General features: G+C 42.2%; 2 protein-coding genes across 31 annotated transcripts in view; one reads left to right on the top strand and one right to left on the bottom strand.

The window, feature by feature from the left end:
* madd (MAP-kinase activating death domain) overlaps window positions 1-10,831 on the top strand; it is a 50,073-nt gene extending 39,242 nt beyond the window's left edge. For 19 of the 30 annotated variants that reach the window (XM_078794648.1, XM_078794641.1, XM_078794649.1 and 16 more), the window contains 3 exons: window positions 5,176-5,245; window positions 7,932-7,978; window positions 9,592-10,831. In XM_078794648.1, the coding sequence (XP_078650774.1) occupies window positions 5,176-5,245; window positions 7,932-7,978; window positions 9,592-9,705 (231 nt within the window). In that variant the 3' untranslated portion in view covers window positions 9,706-10,831. The remainder of the gene's footprint in view (window positions 1-5,175; window positions 5,246-7,931; window positions 7,979-9,591) is intronic. The other 11 variants (XM_058069183.2, XM_058069358.2, XM_078794656.1 and 8 more) reach the window with 2 other exon arrangements.
* bbox1 (butyrobetaine (gamma), 2-oxoglutarate dioxygenase (gamma-butyrobetaine hydroxylase) 1) overlaps window positions 10,709-21,666 on the bottom strand; it is a 27,984-nt gene continuing 17,026 nt past the window's right edge. The window contains exons 4-8 of the mRNA XM_058069478.2: window positions 19,926-20,124; window positions 15,972-16,077; window positions 15,680-15,876; window positions 14,485-14,651; window positions 10,709-13,255 (exon numbers count right to left, since the gene is read on the bottom strand). Of these exons, the coding sequence (XP_057925461.2) occupies window positions 13,086-13,255; window positions 14,485-14,651; window positions 15,680-15,876; window positions 15,972-16,077; window positions 19,926-20,124 (839 nt within the window). The 3' untranslated portion in view covers window positions 10,709-13,085. The remainder of the gene's footprint in view (window positions 13,256-14,484; window positions 14,652-15,679; window positions 15,877-15,971; window positions 16,078-19,925; window positions 20,125-21,666) is intronic.

Raw genomic sequence — 21,666 nt, 5'->3', positions numbered from 1 at the left:
GCCCCATGGAAAGGAAAAACTTGTTTTTTTTCTGGCAGTCATGGGACCTATACGGCATCACGAGCCAATAGAACTCATTCGAAATATTTTTCAAAATTGTATCTGTATCAGCCAATTTCACACATGGATGATTGGTATCGGAATCGGCAGCATAAAATCCTGATCGGAGCATCCCTAAAATGTATGCGTTGGGATCAGATCGGAAGAGAAAAAATGTGGACCAGTGTAACCCTCATGAATGATGTAGCAACAGGATCACTGACATCCATGACCTCTTTTTCGGCTCATTGTAGATATGTAATACATGTTGTATTTTTATTTGTCTGATACATTACTACATTGGCATTTCAGTGTGAGAGCCAGTTTGATCTCTTTGTGGAGTTTGCATGTTCTCCCCGTTTCCTCCTACATTCCAAAAACATGCTAGGTTAATTGGTGACTCAAAATTGTCCATAGCTATGAATGTGGGTGTCCAGGGTGTACCACCTCTCACCCAAAGACAGCTGGGATAGGCTCCAGCATAAGGTTGGGTCCTTATGAGGTCCTAATGAGGATAAGCGGTATAGAAAATGGATGGATGGAGCCAGTTTGTGATGTTCCAGCAATCTTTCCTTGAAGTCGCTGTCGTCCCTTAAACCTTCAGCTTCACTTTTTTACTTCTCCAATGTGTCACGGTGTGGCGTTTAGTAGAACGTTAAGTTGCAGATCAGCTATGATATTTTGGATTACAAGTTGTTGACATGAATAATTGATGTGCTGCATACGTTTTATGAAAACATTAACGCTAAAATACACAACCTGTTTAAAATGACGTATTCACGGTTCAGATTTTCGCTACTAAAAAAAAAGAAAGTGTTCATGTCAGCATGTCTTGCGCATTATAAACCAGTATCGTAAACCAATATTATAAACCAGTGCAAATTTCCCCACTGAGGGACGAATAAGGCATATCTCATTTTATAAAGTAGTATTGTTTTGCATGTGTATTATAGTGTGTAAGCATCTGGTAGAGTGACATTGCATGTTCCGGATGTGTTTTGTGTATTTTGGTTGTACCGTGAGTCAGGTAGGCTCCTGTTGGTTTGTACCATACTGCATATCTAGTTTTATACATATAACTGCGTATAAAACACCTCCTCAAGCAAGTTGACATCGCTATCAGCAGTGTAGTGCATCAACAGTCACTTACCCCCTCCCCAATTTGGTCCTGTGAGCCGAGTTCTGGTCGCATTTTGGTGGTGATGATTCATTTTCCCTTTTCTTAAATAAAGCATTTGGCTTCTCACAACAATATACGCTCAAAACATGAATACATTTGCATCACCAAAATGCCTCTCCTTCATCCGTTGTATTTTGATAATGAGTATACGTGCTAAAATTTTATGTGCAATTGGGTAGGCCACAGTCACGTGACTCTAAAGTACCTGGTACTGCTCCTTCCCGACGCCACCACATGTATCAACTGAGCAATACAGTGCATCCGGAAAGTATTCACAGCGCTTCACTTTTTCTACATTTTGTCATGTTACAGCCTCATTCCAAACTGAATTAAATTAATCTCTTACCTTTAAAATTCTACACAAAATACTCCATTATGACAATGTGAAAAAAGGTTTTTTTGACATGTTTTGAATTTATTAAAAATAGAAAACAAAAAAATCACATTTACAGCCTTTGCTTAATACTTTGTTGATCCACCTTTGGCAGCAATTACAGCCTCAAGTCTTTTTGAATATGATCCCACAAGTTTAGCACACCTATCTTTAGGCAGTTTTGCCCATTCTTCTTTGCAATAAGTCTCAAGCTCCATCAGGTTGGATGGGAGACGTCTGTGCACAGCCATTTTCAGATCTCTCCAGAGATGTTCGATCGGATTCAAGTCTGGACTCTGGCTGGGCCTCTCCAGGACATTCACGGAGTCGTTCTGAAGCCAATCTTTTGAGATCTTGGCTGTGTGCTAATGTCTACTGTCTATATGGTCAAGGTACATGACCAGTCTACTGAGGTCAAGAGCGCTCTGGAGCAGGTTTTCATCCAGGATATCTCTATATATTGCTGCATTCATTTTTCCTTCTATCCTGACTAGTCTGCCAGTTCCTGCTGCTGAAAAACATCCCCACAGCATGATGCTGCCACCACCATGCTTCACTGTAGGGATGATATTGGCCTGGTGATGAGCAGTGCCTGGTTTCCTCCAAACATGGCGCCTGGCATTCACACCAAAGAGTTCAATCTTTGTCTCATCAGACCAGAGAATTTTGTTTCTCATGGTCTGAGAGTCATTCAGGTGCTTTTTGGCAAATTCCAGACGGGCTGCCATGTTCCTTTTACTAAGGAGTGGCTTTCGTCTGGCCACTCTACCATACAGGCCTGATTGGTGGATTGCTGCAGAGATGGTTGTCCTTCTGTAAGGCTCTCCTCTCTCCACAGAGGAACACTGGAGCTCTGACAGAGTGACCATCGGGGCCTTGGTCACCTCCCTGACTAAGGCCCTTCTTCCCCGATCGCTCAGTTTAGAAGGCCGGCCAGCTCTAGGAGTCCTGGTGGAGTCCTGGTGGTTCCAAACGTCTTCCATTTACGAATAATGGAGGCCACTGTGCTCATTGGGACCTTCAAAGCAGCAGAAATGTTTCTGTATCCTTCCCCAGATTTGTGCCTCAAGACAATCCTGTCTCGCAGGTCTACAGACAGTTCTTTTGACTTCATACTTGGTGTTTGTGCTCTGACATGCACAGTCAACTGTGGGACCTTATATAGACAGTTATTATATTTCCAAATCATGTCCAATCAACTGAATTTACTGCAGGTGGACTCCAATTAAGCTGTAGAAAGATCTCAAGGATGATCAGTGGAAAAAAGATGCACCTGAGCTCAATTTTGAACTTCATGGCAAAGGCTGTGAATACTTATGTAAATGTGATTTTTTTGTTTTCTATTTTTAATAAATTCAAAACATGTCAAAAAAACCTTTTTTCACATTGTCATAATGGAGTATTTTGTGTAGAATTTCGAGGTAAGAGATTAATTTAATACAATTTGGAATGAGGCTGTAACATGACAAAATGTAGAAAAAGTGAAGCGCTGTGAATACTTTCCGGATGCACTGTATTTCATACATGCATTGGATGGACAGACGAAGGGCAATCCAAAGGCGATGTTGTTGATGTTTACGTTTGTCGTACCTGCGCCAAGAACAGACTGCGTAACTTCGCCACTCAATCACATCCAACGCTACATCCTTTCTGGTGTTTCCAGCTGTCTCGTGTCGTCTCGTTCGCACATAGAATTGTTTTCAAACCCGGCCCTCTTTGCGGTTTACATTTCATTCCTTTTTATTAATTATTTTGATCGTTGCTTTCAGCACACAATATTTTGAGGCCTATGTTTTCGCGAAAATGTGAGGGCATGTAACTTTTGTAGGATCCACTCTTACTACAGACCTCTTTTATTACACACTTGTTTCCTACACTCTTTTTTTTTTTTTTTTTTTAGATATTTTCCCTGCAAAACACTATTCATTTGTATCTTCTTCTGGTCTTCTCATTGAAACAATCTCAGAGCCAGTTTGTGATTTGTTTAACCCTTAGATGCATGAGTGACTGGACCCTACACTCTTCCATAAGTGGGTCAAAAATGACCCATAATAGAATCCATGTGTTTTTAAGCCATTTTTGCCATTTTGGTTAGGAATAATGCTATAGCATACTTGACTATGCCAATGCTATAGTATTCCAGATTGACAGTATCTAGACAGGTGTAATACCTATACTGCATATTATATTTTACAAAAACTGTGCTAGTTTTAGATATTAGTTATTGATAAAGTATGCCCAACAATACATATAGTAATGTTAGCCAGCTAGTGTCAGCTAGTTATAAAGTAGGCTAATTAGTTGATAATAATAACAGTCATGAAGGACACATACACAATGTTATATGAAGATAATACTTACATGTGTTAGCACTTGATGTGTAAAATAATCATCCTGAGGGGTGACACTTCTGATATAGTCTGTGTGGTCTACAGTTAATTTATTCCTGACAGCCAAAGTTGATAAGAATCAAAGGTTCCTATTGGATTCCATAGAAAATGCATGCAGGTCTTTTTTGACCCACTTATGGAAGGTTGGGGTAGTAACACAAAAACAAAAAATTCTTAAAATGTATAAAAGTATCTTGAAAGATATTTCAAGACAACAACCTGACCGGGTCATTTTTGACCCACTTGTGCATCTAATGGTTAATGAAGCTTTAAACTGGGGACGGATTCGGCATCGAAACGGACCCTCTCTAAATGAAAACTCTCAACGCTCCAAGTGAGCAAGCACAAGCTGCTTTACATTTGCATCAAAAAGGTGTGGGAGGTGAGATCTCAGGTGTCCATCAATGACTGCCCTCATGAATCTGTTGTGCTTGCGTGAGCGTGTGGTGCCAGCCCTCGTTGCTGGAGGAGGAGGCATGGAGGGCTCTGGGGGATGGAAAACAAAGGTGAAGTCAGCTCTTAACACTTCAGTCCTTTTTTTCTGGTAATTGCAAGGTTTGGGTCTCTATTGTTTGGGTCTTGGATAGATTCTGGATGAAGTCTCTACGAAGCTTCTGTGGATAGACAGTGCCCACCCACCCAGAGTGTCGTTGAGTGTTTGTGCTCTTCTGTCCGATAATAATCCAAACCATTTCTCTCCCATGCTTTCTCCCCCTGCAAGGAGCGGAAGGTACACAACCTCTGCTGTGTTTGCTTCTTAGCTGTAACATCTTCTTGGGTTCCTTTTTGTTTTCTATCTGTTCCTTTTACTGTTGTAGCTGTATGTCCCTTTTCTATTGTTTTCTATGGAAATTCCATGTATGCATCTATGGGCTATTTTGCTTCTAATGCTCACCCAAAACTGTTGAATTTCCAAGAAGAATGATTTTCATCCTCTTGAAGTCCCACTGCCCACGTATCATGGAAACTTCTCATATTTTGCTTTGTTTGATTTCCCTCTGTTAGCTGTTAATAGCTTGCATTCCACTCTTAGCCGTTTTATTTGACCTTTCATCCTGAATATGACAAGTTTGAACCCGGTTCTTTCTTTTCTTTGAGTTCTTTTGTTCAATACAAACTATGATCTTTCATCCAGTGTTGTTGAGTTAATAATGTTCTGTCTTGTGTTGTTTTTTTGTTTTTTGTTTTTTTAGGTTTTCATAGAGCTGAGTCACATAAAAAAGTGCAATACAGTGAAGGGAGTCTTTGTCCTGGAGGAATTTGGTAATTACACCATCTATTGATTGTAGGCCTGTACTTGACACGGCAGTAACCCAGCTTCATGGCAAAAGCCACGGCTAATAAGAGTTCCCGAAATTGGATGTGAGCTTTAGAGTCTCCAACAGACGCGACGTTTCACCTCGGTCACAAATACTTGGACTGGGAGAAAAATAGTATTATGTAAAGGTTGTACAAAAAATATAGACTCAAAGAAAGGGTGCAACTCAAATATGACTTCTGCATTGGAAGCACTGCTGTTGCCAAGAATATACAGTAGTTCTGTTTTGCAGTAGAAGTAAAAAGAAATGCATGCTTGTAAAAGTTCTGTTATTCTGGACATTTGGAAGATTTTAAGAAAACGGGAAGTACAGAAATGATAAGAATAGGTAGGAATACTGCAAGCCAGCATATATCAGTACTGATAATACAGTTGTCCCGCGTGGCTTCACTCTATCAGGTTTTTAAAAAATATTAACAAAAAGGCATATTTAAGCAAATTTGACATATTGGCAGAGCGTGTTCAAGACTAAAACTGGCTAAATGAAGTAAAATACAAATTTAAAGCATTCAGATGACACTTTCCGACATGTTGTGATATGTAGTACTCTACACTGGTCACTAGGTGTCAGTGATGTTACAGTGATGGGACGAAGCTTCTGCAGTGGTAGGTACTTAACAAAAACTAAAAAAGAGCAAGGAACTCTCCCAAGTCTATATTGTATCTTTATGTCTTATTTTCTCTTATTATGTCAACTAGGGTTGGGCCAAAGCATATACATTATATTTTGGGGATATATCAAGAAATGACGATAAAAAACAATATAAAATGTTAACATAAAAAGCTACAACCCTTAACCCATATAATGAAATACACTCATATATTTATTGGTAGCAAACAGGCTAACTTTTCTAATGGGATGTCAGCCTCCGCCTTAAGGAAGATGTAGTCACCCATGCAATTCCAACTGCATATGTAGATATGTTTTCATGACACCCTTGTTTACACAGTTAGACAGCAAATAGTGCCTTTATTTTGAAGGCCGGTCGTAAGCCTTCTGTGCGTTGGGAATGTCTGTACAATGAGTCGTGTAAAAGAATAAACGTACTTCCTGTCTTCACGCTGTCACCCCACATTGTGAAACACCCCTTACGTTAAAGTGCTGAAGATATACTCATTTAGCTCGAATCACGCACGCAACAACACCAGCATGCTAAACAAAGCTAGCTAGCTTACTAGCTTACATTCATCCTCTGAGGCGCTGCCAACCATCGGCGGTGTTTATCGCCATTTCAAGCTGTTAAGTTTGGTAGGAGGCGGTTTTAGTGTTTCCGGTGAGAATAGTCCGCCGAGTAAATTCTTCCCCACGTGAACATTCCTTCTCCTTACGATGACAACATTCCATTCTCAACTCGGATTGTTTATGTTTATCATTTATACCGGCATAAGCCATTTTCTTATCATTGGAAGACTCTATACCGGTATACAAAAAATATTACCCAACCCTAATGTCAACTATCTGGAGTAATACAAGTGTAAAGGCAACTATAGGGGTATTATTTTATGTAGGAAGGGCTCTAATAATGTCTAAAACCGTATAACTAATGAGGAAACTCGCTCATCACGGTCAGGAACCGATTGACCGCAATCGACGAGGGATTTACTACGTTTATAAAGACCAGTCAAATTGTTTTATTTTTATAATAACAATTTGAAATCAAATCTGCAGAAGCAAGATTATTTTGTTATTGTATATGTTATATATTCGTTATCATTGTTGGAGTGGCTGTGCTCCAATGACGGAGCGTCTAGGCAGGCTAACCTAGCGTGACGCCGCAGCACGTCGCGGTACGATGCTTGAGGCTACAGGCAGGACAAGCAGGACAAGCAGGTCAAGGTCATCCAAGGTTAAAGTGAAGCGCCAGGCTGGGTTACTGTCTTGTCTCTGTGCTGATTTTGTAATGTTGCCCTCATCTTTGCCACTATGAAAACCTTCATTCTCCAGCAGGTAAAGTGTTGTCACCTTTCTTATTCAGATGAATTGTGCACACACTATCTTCCTTTCCTTCACTCCTCCTTTCCTTTCCTGTGCTCCCCTCATAAGCTGTGCTCCATCTCTCATTGGTCATTGTCGTCTCAGCAAGGGGAGATGTTCCAGACTAGTATTTTTGGGTGCTGGGAGAGGAGTTTTAACTTGGCTTGGCACCTTTTCTTTGCTCTGCCTGCACTTCTTCTCTGCTATGGGTTCACAGTTACTAATGAAAAGTCAGACTGTCCCGAGGACAGCAAAGTGGTCCTGGGCCAAACATGGTTGGCATTGTGTAGCTGCTTCTTTGTCATGTCCTTTCACTTTCACTTTCACTTCATTGGGGTAGCGGGGCAGGTGTCTTTCTTCTGTGTGTGTTTTGTTCTTTTTGTATTCATGTCATTCTCTTTTCAAAAGACGTTTTTGTGGCCTAAATTCCGTCCTTACCAGTCAACCATAGCAGAGATGCATTAGCCTCCAAATCTCCTCCAGTCTAGAAGATCCGTGTCAGCCTGACCTTAAGCTATCGTTTGGGAATGTTTGACTGGTGGTGGACGTGACTTGCATTAGATAGTTGGTGACTTCACCTCCTCAACACCAAAAGTTGAACTCATTCAAGTTCCTGCTGCCTTTGAATTTCTCTTCTGTCTTTTGCATCGGCATAGTTCCTGAAACTAAAGAAGTGGTGATCCACAAGTACAAGACCCCCATGGTAAGTCCTCATCAGTCCGCCAGCACGCCACTGGCTCTCAGACCTTTACTTCAAGGCAAGATACATTTGTCCAATTTCCTAAGTCTAACACACCTGAGGATTGTCTTTATAAGTTGGATTTATTGTAGTACCGTGGGACCTGCGTTCCATAATCAGCCCTCAAGGCTCGACTTGGAGACCTTACTAAGCTGTGGCCAGGGCAGCTTATGCTTTCCTTTCTGTTAAGCTGTTTTGTAGGTAATGGGTCAACCGGAGGTCGTAGCACCAGCTACACTTGCACAGCTTTTGGTGCATGAACACCAGACTTGCTGGAGCAGAACAATAACATGCATGGCTCAAACATTTTACACTTTATTTGATCCCACAAGCAGGAGCGACCAAAAAAGGGAAAAGGGAAGCCACCAACATCCTGGAAATGGAACATCATAAAAAGCTCAGAGGGGAGAAACGCCACCTTTTGGTGTGAAGATACGACCGTGATTAAGGATAAAGATGATTGATTATTGCTAACGAATCCCAGAGGGAACAGCTGCTGTGGCATTAAAGGCTGTGGCTGTAGGCAGCCTCCTGATGTTTTTGTTTTTGAATTCATTGACAGCCAGCCATTTTCAGACGAGAGCTGCATCCTGACAGAGTTTTTGCTAAACTTTCAAGACCCACATAATATTGAGTTCTAGGACTACATACACATTGAAACTATGAATCAGAAAAAGTCTGTTTCTAGCCTTTTGGGTTCTTTATAAATGGTCAGTAGAACATAGGGCGGTTTCAGTGAAATAGCAGTGATGACGCATAGAGACGGTTCTTGGGTACACGATGGAAGAGTTTAGCTGGAAGTCTGTTCTCATGCTTACGTTCTACCTGAGTTAACTTTGAAGTCACTCAAAGTACCAAAACACTAAATACCACAATGAAACAAAATGATAAAGTTAATGACAAAATAAAAACCAAAGCACTAGCAACCTCTCCATCTCAGCAGTAAGACCACTAAACTGCGACAAGTAGCAACATGTGTACTGTTAAGTTTCCAAATGTCTTGGAATGTGAACTGCGTGGTGGCTGGTGGGCGTGGGAGGAGGACGACCCCATGCTGAGTGACAAGCGTGGCTCAGCCAACATTAGCCTCCGCATCGCCTCATCTCCAACCATCCGGAGAGACGCTATACCGCCATCTTGATTCGTAATGATGGTTGGGACAGTCCAGTTCCAGGCTGGGCATCCACTTCCGAAGTACAGAATGTTGGTTGGTTGGAGGGAAAACCTGCCCGACACCCGTGCCCTAAAAGGTTACTTCCTTCTTCAACTTTCCAGCCGAAGCCTGAAGGTTTTGGACCAAAAATAACGATGGTATTTCCAGCTTCCATTCATCCGTCCGCCCGGACCAAAGCCCCCGTGACACCAACAATTTTACCACCAGTTCACCGTGGGTGGGATCTTCTGATACACAGCATCTAAATGGGTTCTTACTGAGAACCTGCAAGGCGTCAGCCGTTGGTGGGCAACACGTGCCAGACTTTAGTGTGACCCCGAGTCGTCGCAGCCCACTAAACTGTATTGAGTGCATGAAGACACCAAGAACGACTCCATGATCTCCATCCTTCTCCTCCTTGCAGGCCCATCAGATCTGCTACTCAGTCCTCTGCCTTTTCTCCTACGTGGCAGCTGTGAAGGGGAAGGAAGCGGACGGAAAAGCCAAGATTCTATCGCCAAGGCCCCTCCCGAGCTAGTGTACCCCCCCCCCCCTTTCTCTCCATGTGCCTCTACTAGAGGTGGCGTCACAGTTCAAACACCAGACCATCCGACCCCTCAGCGACATGGAAGCACACGCGGCGTGTTTGGGAGCCTCCGTGTCGGTGTTTGACTGTAGCGTGTGATGTCGTGTAAATACTTGATGCTGTTCTTCACTGTCGTTTAGCACAACACCCCCCCCCAACCCTACCCCCACCCTCCCAACCTCAGATCCCAGGAAATGTCATCATGTTCCTCCTCCATTTGTGTCTTCTTGTATTGTCTGGAAAATGTTCTTTAATAATAAGAGATGGAACCGAGTGCATGCAGGTCCCATGCACCCCCCCCCCCACGATGATGTGCTTAGTTACTGTGACGTCGCTCTCTCTTCAAACCGCCTACACCTCCAGACTTGTCTTGTCGTGCTTAAACCGGAATTACGAACCTCGTCTGTGCTCTGCTGTCGATCATGTTTAGCATGATTCCTAAATAAATATCATTATTATATATATATATATATATACATACATATATATATAGTTGCTGTATAGTTCGTAAAAAAGTAATAACTATTGAATTGCTTGGTGTGCAATACTGAGTAGTTCCAGCCAGCTTCCTGTCATGGCTTTCACAGGGTTTCTTTATATTGTCACATAAATGACACGTGATATCCTAAAAGTGTGAATAAAATACAGAAAGGTGATGAGGACATACAAGCACTTGAGTAGTACTATTAGTACTACTATTAGTACTACTAGTACCACTATTCATTCATTCAATACTTTGCAGTCAGTCAGACTGATGAACCTGTCACATTTTCGTCACGTGTCCTCATCATCCAAGAAAAAATGATGGTTACAGCTTGTAGTTTTAATCATGTGACTAATATGAATAAGTAAGAAATTGAAATTTGGGGCAAAAAGCCACCTTCTAAATGTGACAAGAACACCTGAATCGTCTCCACTCAATTGAAATTGAATGCGACAAAGCTTGTTGTGCTTGAAGTGGTCGTCTGTGGTCGTGTTGACTGGCTGCTGTGGTGTGAGAACGTATGAAAGACCAGGTGGAAATATTCATAGACTGTACAGCTTTAGTGAGATGTAGAATAAACTTGTCCAAACTGGAGCAGTGTGTCCTTCTCTGGTTGAAAGATGACCAACTTTGGTTTATTTTCGGTACAGTACAGTACAGTACAGTACAGTGACAGTACTCTTTACAAAACGTCACTGATTGACAGGAAGCAGCAGAATCAATGAAGACCAGTAGAAGAAAAAGGCACAAGAAGACTAACTTGCAAACAATTATTCAACAGTCTGGTCTGTACAAATAAATAAGTCAACAGAAAGGAAAATAAAGAAGATGAAGTATACAAACAGGAAATAGTTACGGTGTCAGAAATCAATCATCGTTTGATTACTGGCCCCACAGGACAAACAATACTGTGCAAAAGTCTTAAGCCACTGATAGATACTTTTTAGTTTGTGTTAAAAGGGCGTAAATGAGCGAATGGGGCGTGGTCACATGGGCACAGGTGGGTGTACCTGCTTACACACCCCGAGGCCATGAATGGCGGGTACTTGCTCGTGCTAAGGGTAGGAGAGAGGAAAGACTTGGAAGCCGTCATTTTTGTTGACCGTTTTAGCACACATTGGTGTAAATATTTATTTTATATATTTTTGTAGTTAATTCATGTTCCTGACTCAGGTGTAATTAACAAAACTCAGAAAAATGCAACTGTCCATCTGTTTGATCGTCAGTAGGCTACTCTCCTCCTTGGCTTATTCACAGCAACATAGTCAAAATGTGCAACTCATGAACGAACCATCGGACCCACTGACACTCATTCCATGAACTTGTTCACTGACTTAGCCTCTAGCTAAATGAAAAATAACATCAATTAGCATCAATTGGCACTGCCTGCCTCAAACCATCTCTCCTTTCCTGTTTCCTGTTTCCTGCCTATGCCGAGTCAAAGGTACTCCTGAAATCAGTAAATTGACTAACTGGTGGGCGAATACTCGTGTTTCACTGAAATGTGATTCATGAATGAATCATCAACTGAACGACTATGTAAATTATATATTTTGTACAGTTTTATTTAAAATCATATTCCTGCTATTTGCATAAAAAGCCAAAAGGCGGCCAAAGAGAGACGTCGGATCAGGTCGCTAAAATCAAACCTGAACGGCAGATGGACTGTCAATACAGGGGATGTTGGTCTTTGAACACAACACTTTGACCTCCAAAGAATGACCTTTGGCTGGTATGATTAAACATGGTTTCAGTTTCTGGACATCCACTTGGTGATGAATGTATCGAGTACACCGTTTTTTTTTTAGTGAGTGACTCACGAGTAATGGAGTCAGTAAAAGGAATCACGTTAACCACCGCGGTGGCTCACGCAGTCGTCATAAATTCCCGTATTCGTACGTGTATCCAGATGCTCACCAAGTGGAATGGGTTATTCCATTGACCCATTCCAAATGGGTTATTCTTTTGTCAAAATTTGATGCATATTACTTTTTGATTTTTTTCGTGTACATTCCAGGATTCCAGTGGGAACAACTACAGTTTTAAAGAATTTCAATCCCGAATCCCCAACATCCACGGTACTCCTACTCCTCACGTCTGTCCGATTATTTGCTTTTCACTGCATCAAAATGATTATTGTGACGGACTTCATGAATCAACGAGGTTACTGGTGGCCTAATACTTTCACGCAGTACGGTATTCTAACATCGGCATTCTTGGTTGGGGTTTGGCAAACACCATGAGAAACCGTATTCTAACATCAGTATTCTTGGTTGGGGTTTGGCAAACACCATGAGAAACCGTATTCTAACATCAGTATTCTTGGTTGGGGTTTGGCAAACACCATGAGAAACCGACATGAAGCAAAAATGATCCACAGTTCCTCACACGTTTGGAGATGAGGACACCTTCAGGTTGGAGGTCAAGTCCCTTCCGAAGTCAAGAAACTTGACATTTACAAACTTTACACTTCCTCTTTGTGCAGAAAGGGGGGGGGGGGGGGGTACAAAATGTTGGAACAAACTTGAAAGACAACCAATCCCGTTCCTTTAAAAGTTGACTTGTAAAAAGACATTAAGAATGTAATAAAACAGCAGCGTTCATAAATAGGAGAGCTTTGCATTGGCATGTTGCACTGAAGGTCTGCAGGTAGAACCCGAGGCTTTTACCCCAACATGTGACCTGATGCACGGTCTTGTACTATTATGATTTATGATATATTTAAGATATATTTGGCCAAACAGTCTGCGAACTGACGGTTTGGCAGCATGGAAGACAATGTCCATCATGTAATCCCGTTGCTGTAAACGACTTTACCTTTCATTTACCTGTTTGCTTACATGGCTAATCATGGCGTGGCGTCCGCCTCGTCCACTGAGTTGCGGAGTATTCGCAGGCGAGACATGACTTCGTCCCAGTCCAGATAGGCACCTTCCAGGTGGCGCAGCCTGTCCGGCCTGCTGACGTAGCTCCTTCTGCCGTGCAGGAGACGCCAGTTGTCAAAGGTCACGATGTCACCTGGGGTGGGAGCGCATGAGAGATGATGTAAGGAACTCCATCCATCCATCCCCTCACGAGGGTGCTGGAGCCTATCCCAGCTGTCTTCAGGCGAGAGGCGTGGCCAGCCAATCACAGGGCACATATAGACAAACAACCATTCACACTCACATTCATACCTATGGACAATTTGGAGTGGCCAATTAACCTAGCATGTTTTTGGAATGTGGGAGGAAACCGGAGTACCCGGAGAAAACCCACGCATGCACGGGGAGAACATGCAAACTCCACACAGAGATGGCTGAGGGTGGGATTGAACCCCGGTCTCCTAGCTGTGAGGTCTGCGCGGCCCGATATAAGTAATGTATAGGTACAATAATAATTGTCATCTCTCCCTGATACTTTGAAAGGGTATATTATTATAAAGTAATATTTTTTTAGTAAGGCCAATATACAAATCCTAAAAGCACCATATAATTACACGTGTGTCCAAGGAGATTTCCTCTCTCATGGAAAATGAGCCACTGCTCTTTGTGCCCACATCTCCTCCACTTGCAGTCCAGCGTGATGTGTGGGCCGTTGAAAGGGCAAACCAAAATGGATGGAGAAGCTCAGAGTGAGGGCTGTCTTATGTTGTGTTACCTTTCCCATATTTAATCCTGCTTGCACTTTTTACAGAAGCTAATTAAATCCTACCTGGTAACATTTGCATTTTAAAATAAAGGACACTTAGGGAAATAAGGCAAACATCAGCTAATTCATCTGGCTGCAGGATGTGTTGGGCCTATGTTGCCTGGGTGTTTACTGACTGGCTCAAAGAGTGAAGTGGGGGGGGGGGGGGTGCGCTTTGGGAAAGAAGGGCAAATGACAGGAGTTTCCCGGGGGATAGGACAGGTATGATTTCCATTTCCACACTGCTTACCACCAGACTGTGTCTGATATGAGACTCTAAATGTGACATGACGTCGCAACAATTGGTCCGTAATTGAACATAACGATGACTAATGACTAAAACTCGTCTATAGCTGCACGCATCAGTTCCTTTTGGAGCTCACTCAAGGACACACCGTGTGGTGTCATCCTCAGAGTGACATCATGGTACTGTCAGGGTTCATTTTCATTTGGAGAGAAAGGAGGATGGGGGGGGGGGGGGATCGGCAGGACCTTGTGACTCTTCTCATCGCAACTTCCTTGAGATCTTCATTGTATCTCAAAGCAAATATGCAAATATGAATTTGTCCCACACTGACCTGGCTCCATCTTGTAGGTGACCACATTCTCAGGTCGGTTCATGATGTCCACGTAGGCCTTGAGCGCTCTGTAGAAGGGCTGGACCTGATGGACAGGGAGGTCCAGCACGGAGTCTCTGGTGGCGTTGTTGTAGTTTATTCTCACAACCCGACCCTGGGCATTGACGCTGCGCAGAGAGTCCAAACAAACACGTTACATGAACTATGATGTTTCTCACACACTATGAAGGTATCAAAATAGATGCCTGCATACTAATAATACATTTAAATACATTTAAAACCTGACTACTTGCTACTCATTTACAACCGCAGTATCATTATCCATTACTTATGTCATGGTAATGGTAATGGTAATGGTAATGGTTTTATTTCATTTGAACATGCATCAGATTCCAATTGAGTGCATCCCATAATCAGTTCCCAGTTCCACATGTCCAAAAGGAGTAGGAAGAAGCAAAGCTTATTAAATCCTACCCCTCCATCTGGTACTTTTACAATCACTAACTGTTACATTTGTTCACTTCCTGCCTTTCTGATATAACTTAATTTTTAACTTTTTTCATTATTATTATTTTGTATTATTTTTATTTATTTATTTTTTTGTCACTTGCCGAGGTATGAGGTGATATGAGCATCCAATGCCATAATGGGTACCATAGTAAGTGTCAATATAGTGATATATATAGCACATCATGACTGGTTCAAGACTCTTCATCCTTGTATTTAGCAAACATCAACTGCTTGTATTGTTTCTTGAATTGGCTCATCGTTGTGCATTGTTTGATTTCCTTACTCAATCCATTCCATAGTTTGATTCCACATACTGAAATACTGAAATACGTAGTCCCACTACTACGTATGTTCCAACTACTGTATTACTAAGAGGATATACATACATTTAGTGGGCACAATAATACCTGCACACCTGAATCACACCCCATTCAAGAGTTTTTTGGCATGTACTCTTGTTAGGTCAGGTTTACACTGCATCACTTCAATAAAATAGTGATGAAGTGTAATGATGCAGATGTGCAAGTGTGTGTATGTAATAAATGTTGGCCAGCAGATGGCAGTGTTTCCCTTTCTAATCTGTCACCAACGCCATGGAGGTGCACCTTTTGTGTTTGTGACTCCAGCATGGCAAGTATTGCCCTTAAATGTTATTATGTGTATCTGACAAGCCAACCTCACTTACTCGATGATGCTCTTCTTGGACTGCAGCAGGAAGTCACAGTAGTCCGTCCCCATGTCAGTGAAGTCCACAAGGAGCGAGGTGAGCAAGCGGAAGGCCTCGGGGTCTTCTCTTTGCAGCAGCTCGGCCGTGTGGAAACCATCGACCACCTCGCTCTCCCCGCCTATCTCGGCTTGGTTGATGCAGTGCAGGAACTGCACCTACACACAAAGTACCACACGATATGCTTCTTATACTACACATCCCCACATATGTTAGGCCTCAAAATAAAGCATGTGACTTTCACTCTACTTACTCCAGGTGAAAAGTGTAATGCAGGGTAGTCAGTGTGGAGGCTGAGTCTTCCTGGGGTGTAGGCAACATTGTTGGCCATGTACTTGTCCTGGACCTGCCATGTGTGCCTGAGGACAGCCATCAACATGACATGAACAAGAGCATTTAGTAGAGTGCAGACCTCTGCTGAGGAAGAACAGTAATAGTAGGTCATGTGACCACTATGTATTACTGCTATATGCTTAGCAGTTCATGGAATATCATGAGTTTGGGAAAGGAATAGTAGACTCTGGGAAATGGCTTTGCTCTGCAGTTGTTTAGTTTTTTTAAGCAGTTTGAAGTTGAATTTGTCCCTTTGTCTGCAGACATTTGCTGGCATTTTGCAATTTTGCAATTGTGCCAATTCACAACCAATACCTGCCACTTTGCTTAATCCCTGGAACTTCCCTGCGCATCGTCGTCATTTTCATCAGCCAATTTTCTAACGTCGACTGGGGTGGGGGGGGGTTTGGTATAATATTACAGTAAAGTCTTGTTATATCGATATCGGTTAAAACGAATTACTACTTATTACGATACTATTTTCATTTCCCGGCAAATTTCTAGTCTTTTATGATATAATTAGCTCCGTTAGTACGATACACGGTTATTATGATAATCCGGTTACTAGGATGCCCTTTTCATCTCCCGCCAGCCAATTTGGTCTGCTTATATCGATACAAAAGCAGCTTAAATCAATCTTTGCTTAAGGATTTTGGTGGCGAACGGCTGCTTCCAGTCAACTTTATTTTTCACACTTCCACCACCAGAGTGCAGCACACACGGCGGAAAACACCCGTCCCTCGCGCCTACCCCTCCGGGTGGCAACACCTTCCCTATCGATAGTTCCGGGGTGAATTATGTCCCGGTAACCGGTAATCACTACAGCGTAAGTTTATTTTTATTTACTGTTTATTGTAGTACAAAAGCATGCTGGATACGCAATCCATGAACTCAAGGAGAAAATTACATGCCATATCAAAGATCCGCCCACTTTTAATGCAGTTCGGCGCAGGATCGGATATATGGATAGTCCGGTTATATCGGTATTTTTTCCGACTCCCGAGAATATCGATATAACGAGACTTTACTGTAATTGTCTCAAATATATTTTATCAAATCAAATATATTTGAAAAATATATTGTCTCAAATCAAATATTAATTGTCTCAAACACGCGGCCTGCGGGGACACTAGTTTGAGACCCCCGCCTTGATATGAAAGTTTAATGTTAGTGCGGCCCGCGCAAGTTTGATATGGATGCTGTATGGTATCATGTACCCAGAAAAAATTATTACGTTTGATTAATGTTCATGTTAAAGGTTAAATAACTGTTAATAGTTATCCTCCCTATCCGTGTGGAAGTGGTAAGTTTTTGGCTATTTAAGTTTAAAGGAAATAACTACCGTTTAGGTCGCTAGCTCTCTAGTTTGCGAGTTAGCATGTGTCTCAAGACCCTGCAGTTGCGCAATATGTTGTAAATAAAAAGAGAATAAATGTGACTAAAATAATTTGTCTACCCACCAACTATATGTGGTTTCTTAAGTTTTTATTATTTGCCGTTTTATTATTATTATTATATTTATTAATTACTGATTTATTGATTTTCTTTATTTTTGATTTATTTATTTTTCATCTTATTTTGTGCAGAAAAATAAAAAGTAAGATATTTGAGGACAGTGGAATGTTTTATCAGAACTTTTCTTGTAGAAAATTGGAACCAAAGCGAAGTTTTTTTAATTTTTAATAAATGCGTTTTTTTTTTTTTTTTGGAAAACCTGATGCGGCCAGTCTCACCCAGACCCGAGCTGCAGTGGCCCCCTAGTAAATTGAGTTTGAGACCCCTGGTCTAACCAATCAAATGTGTCGTGGCATTGCCCACCCACTGTTATGTTGGTTGATTATGTAAACAAACCAGAAAGAACAACATGTAACAAAATGTCAACTGTTTACCAACACACCCATATCCTCAATATGTGATGAATCTGTCATCGTCTCTTATCACGAAAGCGTAGGTAAGCTATTTGCAATGTGTGCTAACATGAACGTTGTCCAGCGTACACTATACACCGAGACAGGGGCCAATCAGGGAGCCTTGCAGTAATTTGACAATGGGTTCAGAATGTGCTTTTACTCTCATCTAGTGTCTAGTTTTAAGTTAGCTTTCCTTGACCTCTGTGTGGTAACATCTACATCTACATTCGTTTTCCAAGCTATGCACACATTTGTGCACGAATGAAACATATTTTGGTACATTTGTTGAACTCCTGTGTGTTTCAGGCTTAAGGTTACAAAGAACATTGACAACAAATTCATAAAATCACAAGCGGATCCAATGTTTTTAAAAAGTTTTTAAAAAAGCTCAAACCAATTCAAATTGTGCCATATTGTTTTGAAAAAAATCCTGCAAAATCAGGCATCAAATTGCAAAAATGCTGAGAAAATCCAGACTGATGTGTACTTAAAAATGCAAAACTAAGACCAGGGTGAATACTTTCACAAACTCTACTATCACCATGTGTGTATGGACAGCGAGAACTGACCTTTTTGTTCATTCATTCATTTTCTACCGCTTTTCCTCATGAGGGCCGTGGGGGTGCTGGAGCCTATCCCAGCTGTCTTCGGGCAAGAGGCGGGGTACACCCTGGACTGGTGGCCAGCCAATCACAGGGCACATATAGACAAACAACCATTCACACTCACATTCATACCTATGGACAATTTGGAGTGGCCAATTAACCTAGCATGTTTTGGGAATGTGGGAGGAAACCGGAGAAAACCCAGAAGAATCATGGAGAACATGCAAACTCCACACAGACATGGCCACGGGTGGAATTGAACCCTAGTCTCCTAGCTGTGAGGTCTGCTCGCTAACCACTCGACCGCTGTGCAGCCCCTGACCTTTTTGTCCTTGGCACAAAACAATCCCTTCCCATGATTTAGTTGTGACTAACTCCAATTATATTCAGTAATATGTCCCCAAGCCTGCTTTTTAGTCGTCTTTTATGGCTATTTTTTATTTTTTATTTTTTTTTGAAATGTTCCTGCAGTCGCCACATTTGCTTGGAAGACCGGGAACCAGTTGGCCACTTTGGCCTTGGAAATAAAAGACCATGCATGAGTAACCATCAACTGCCAGCCAACTGAAGGGGAGCCCTGGCCTGTCGCTATCATTTATCTTCTTCGTCCCAGGCTAAACTTTTTCAAAACATGAGCTGGTAAGAATGATTAAAATACGGGTAAAGACGCAGCCTCTTCCACTGTCCTTTGTGCTTGGTGGAGATCAAAGAACAAGCCAATTTGAGGTCTTTCAGTTTGCCTTCAAAAGCTCAGCGAAGACGTCAAACGATCTTTGCAGCCGAGTGTCTCCTGATGTTGCCACCGCTGCCTGAGAGGCAACAAGAGCGGAGTGCTAATGGGGTAACGCTAGCTCCCATGTTCCGACTTTGGGAAACAGACAGCTCTTTACTTCCAGCTCTATGAGCTCATCCTCTGGCAGTGGAAAGGCGTCACGCTCCATACCTCTGTTCTGACTGAGTGCACCAGGTAATTCCTCTGGCTTAAAGCGTCTGGAATGATTTTGGCTTGTTTTCCCCATCTCTGTCTTCAAGTAATAAGTCAAAGCGATAAACTCGGCCAAGATGAAAGGCCCAGAGGACTCCCTCTTAGCGTCCCAGAGAAACCCAAATAAATTAAACCTACAGATAATTGAAAAGAACACACATTTTCCAAAACACCAATGTTGTAAATAAAAGGCTTTCACACAAACTTTGTCTCTGTTCTTGGAATCGCTGAAAAAAGTACATAAATAATGTATCTAGTTTTATTTAATAACACTTCCCGGGCATGCCGCCAACTAAATTGTGTTCGGTGGAAAACTCATTTGAAGATTTAGTGAGCCGACAGGAGTTCAAGAGGCGAGCATCAATGGGTCTCACCCGTAGAACGTCAGCCGGAGATAACCGATCCTCTCTGCGAGTCTGGCCACTTGACCAAGCTCTGCCGGAGCCCCCTTCAGGTAGACCATGCCGACGCGTTTCAACGCCACAAGCCACGCCAGCGCTGCCTTGTCATCATTCAGGACATCCTGGTAGTTGGCCGTGGGAATATGCAGTTTGCTGTCCCAGTGATAACGTTCTGAAACAAGAAGGACAATTTGGCCTTAGTTTCACAAAAAGTATGACAAAATATCTTCACCCTGTCTTTAATAGTCTTTAATGAAGTTTAAGAATGTCCAAACCCCCATCTTAGGGTGAATAATTGGATTGATTGTTTGTCATTTCTTTGACCAATATAGTTTTAAATTACGCAGTATTAACATCATTTCGTGATAGCATCTTCATCACTGGCCCACAACATGAGGCGGTTTATATGATTTATTATTTAAATCACAAACCAAATTGATGCGTAGAAACAGCCGACCAAAGTAGTTAGCATCCAATTTATTTATTCTAAACTCAAGTTGGAATCTGAGTGGGGAAGAAGGACAAAGTAAGAAGCCAAAAACACACCACTTCCACACAAAATAGGAGGAGATTTTAGTTTCGCTATGTCATGTCGTACGATTCATTCATGGCTGACTTAATGTAAAATGATTAAACATTGTTGTGTGCTGTGAGAAGCAAAGGTTTCTTTGGCTACGGAAGTACTAGCTACCGCAGTAAATCCAGCCTTAAAACTTGCAGTAAGGTGAACACACAAAGAAATATATGATTGGAAGTCGTTACTGGAATTACAACAGGAAAGCAGTGTGAATTATGTAAACGCAGCTCGGAGAAACACATTCTCTAACCTGCTAGCCTCTCGCACAGGGCCACTAACACAGGTCGCCCCTAAGAATCACGTGAGTCGCCCACAGCCCACTCTAAATATACCTCAAATTGCACCACTTACCAGTGAGCAGCATCAATTTATTGCTTTATATTCTTTTCAAATCACGTTAACATCTAAATTGGAAATGGCAATATATTTTTAAAAAACACTTAACACTTTTTACCACTGTGAAAGGAGCCTGCGTGTGTCTCATTTGCAGGGCGACAGCATAGCCCAATGTGGAGAGCATGTCACACAAGCCACCATGCTAACTACCCACAGGGTAGTGCCCTACGAGCAGAAAAAGCCTGCAAGTTAAAGGCAGCTTTGTGTAAACAGCATGACGCATAAGCTACCATGCTAACTACCCACAGGGAAGCTCATGCCCGCTGTCATCTCCACTACCTCCTGTGTTCTACAGGGGCCAAATGAATGGGAAGAAGAGTGTCAGCGATGTCCAGGAACTTGGCTGAACCTGCTAGACAGTGATCTGGAGAGGTGCAGGTGGTTTAGCATCCAGGAGCAGTATGACACAGCTGACGGTCTTTATCAGGATGGCGGTTGATGATTTACCCACAAAAAACTTTCTGACACGTCTTTCTCTTTCAGCTTTTCCCTTTGGGGATCCCCACAGCTCATCAACCGTCTCCATCCAACCTTGTCTTCCGCATCTGTTACTCTCACACTAACTCCCCTCATGTCCTCCTTCACTACATCCATAAACCTCCTCTTTGGTCTTCCTCTACGCCTCCTACCTGGCAGCATCCTTCTACCAATATATTCACTATCTCTCCTCTGGACATGTCCCAACCATCTCAGTCTGGCCTATAACTGACTTTATCTCCAAGGCCTCTAACATGTAATGTC

The sequence above is a fragment of the Doryrhamphus excisus genome, linkage group LG11 (assembly GCF_037039965.1).
Source record: "Doryrhamphus excisus strain RoL-2023G ecotype Guam linkage group LG11, RoL_Dexc_Guam_v1.1, whole genome shotgun sequence".
Taxonomy (NCBI): Eukaryota; Metazoa; Chordata; class Actinopteri; order Syngnathiformes; family Syngnathidae; genus Doryrhamphus; species Doryrhamphus excisus.
The sequence above is the reverse complement of the archived record's forward strand: the minus strand, read 5'-3'. Positions and strand labels throughout refer to the sequence as shown.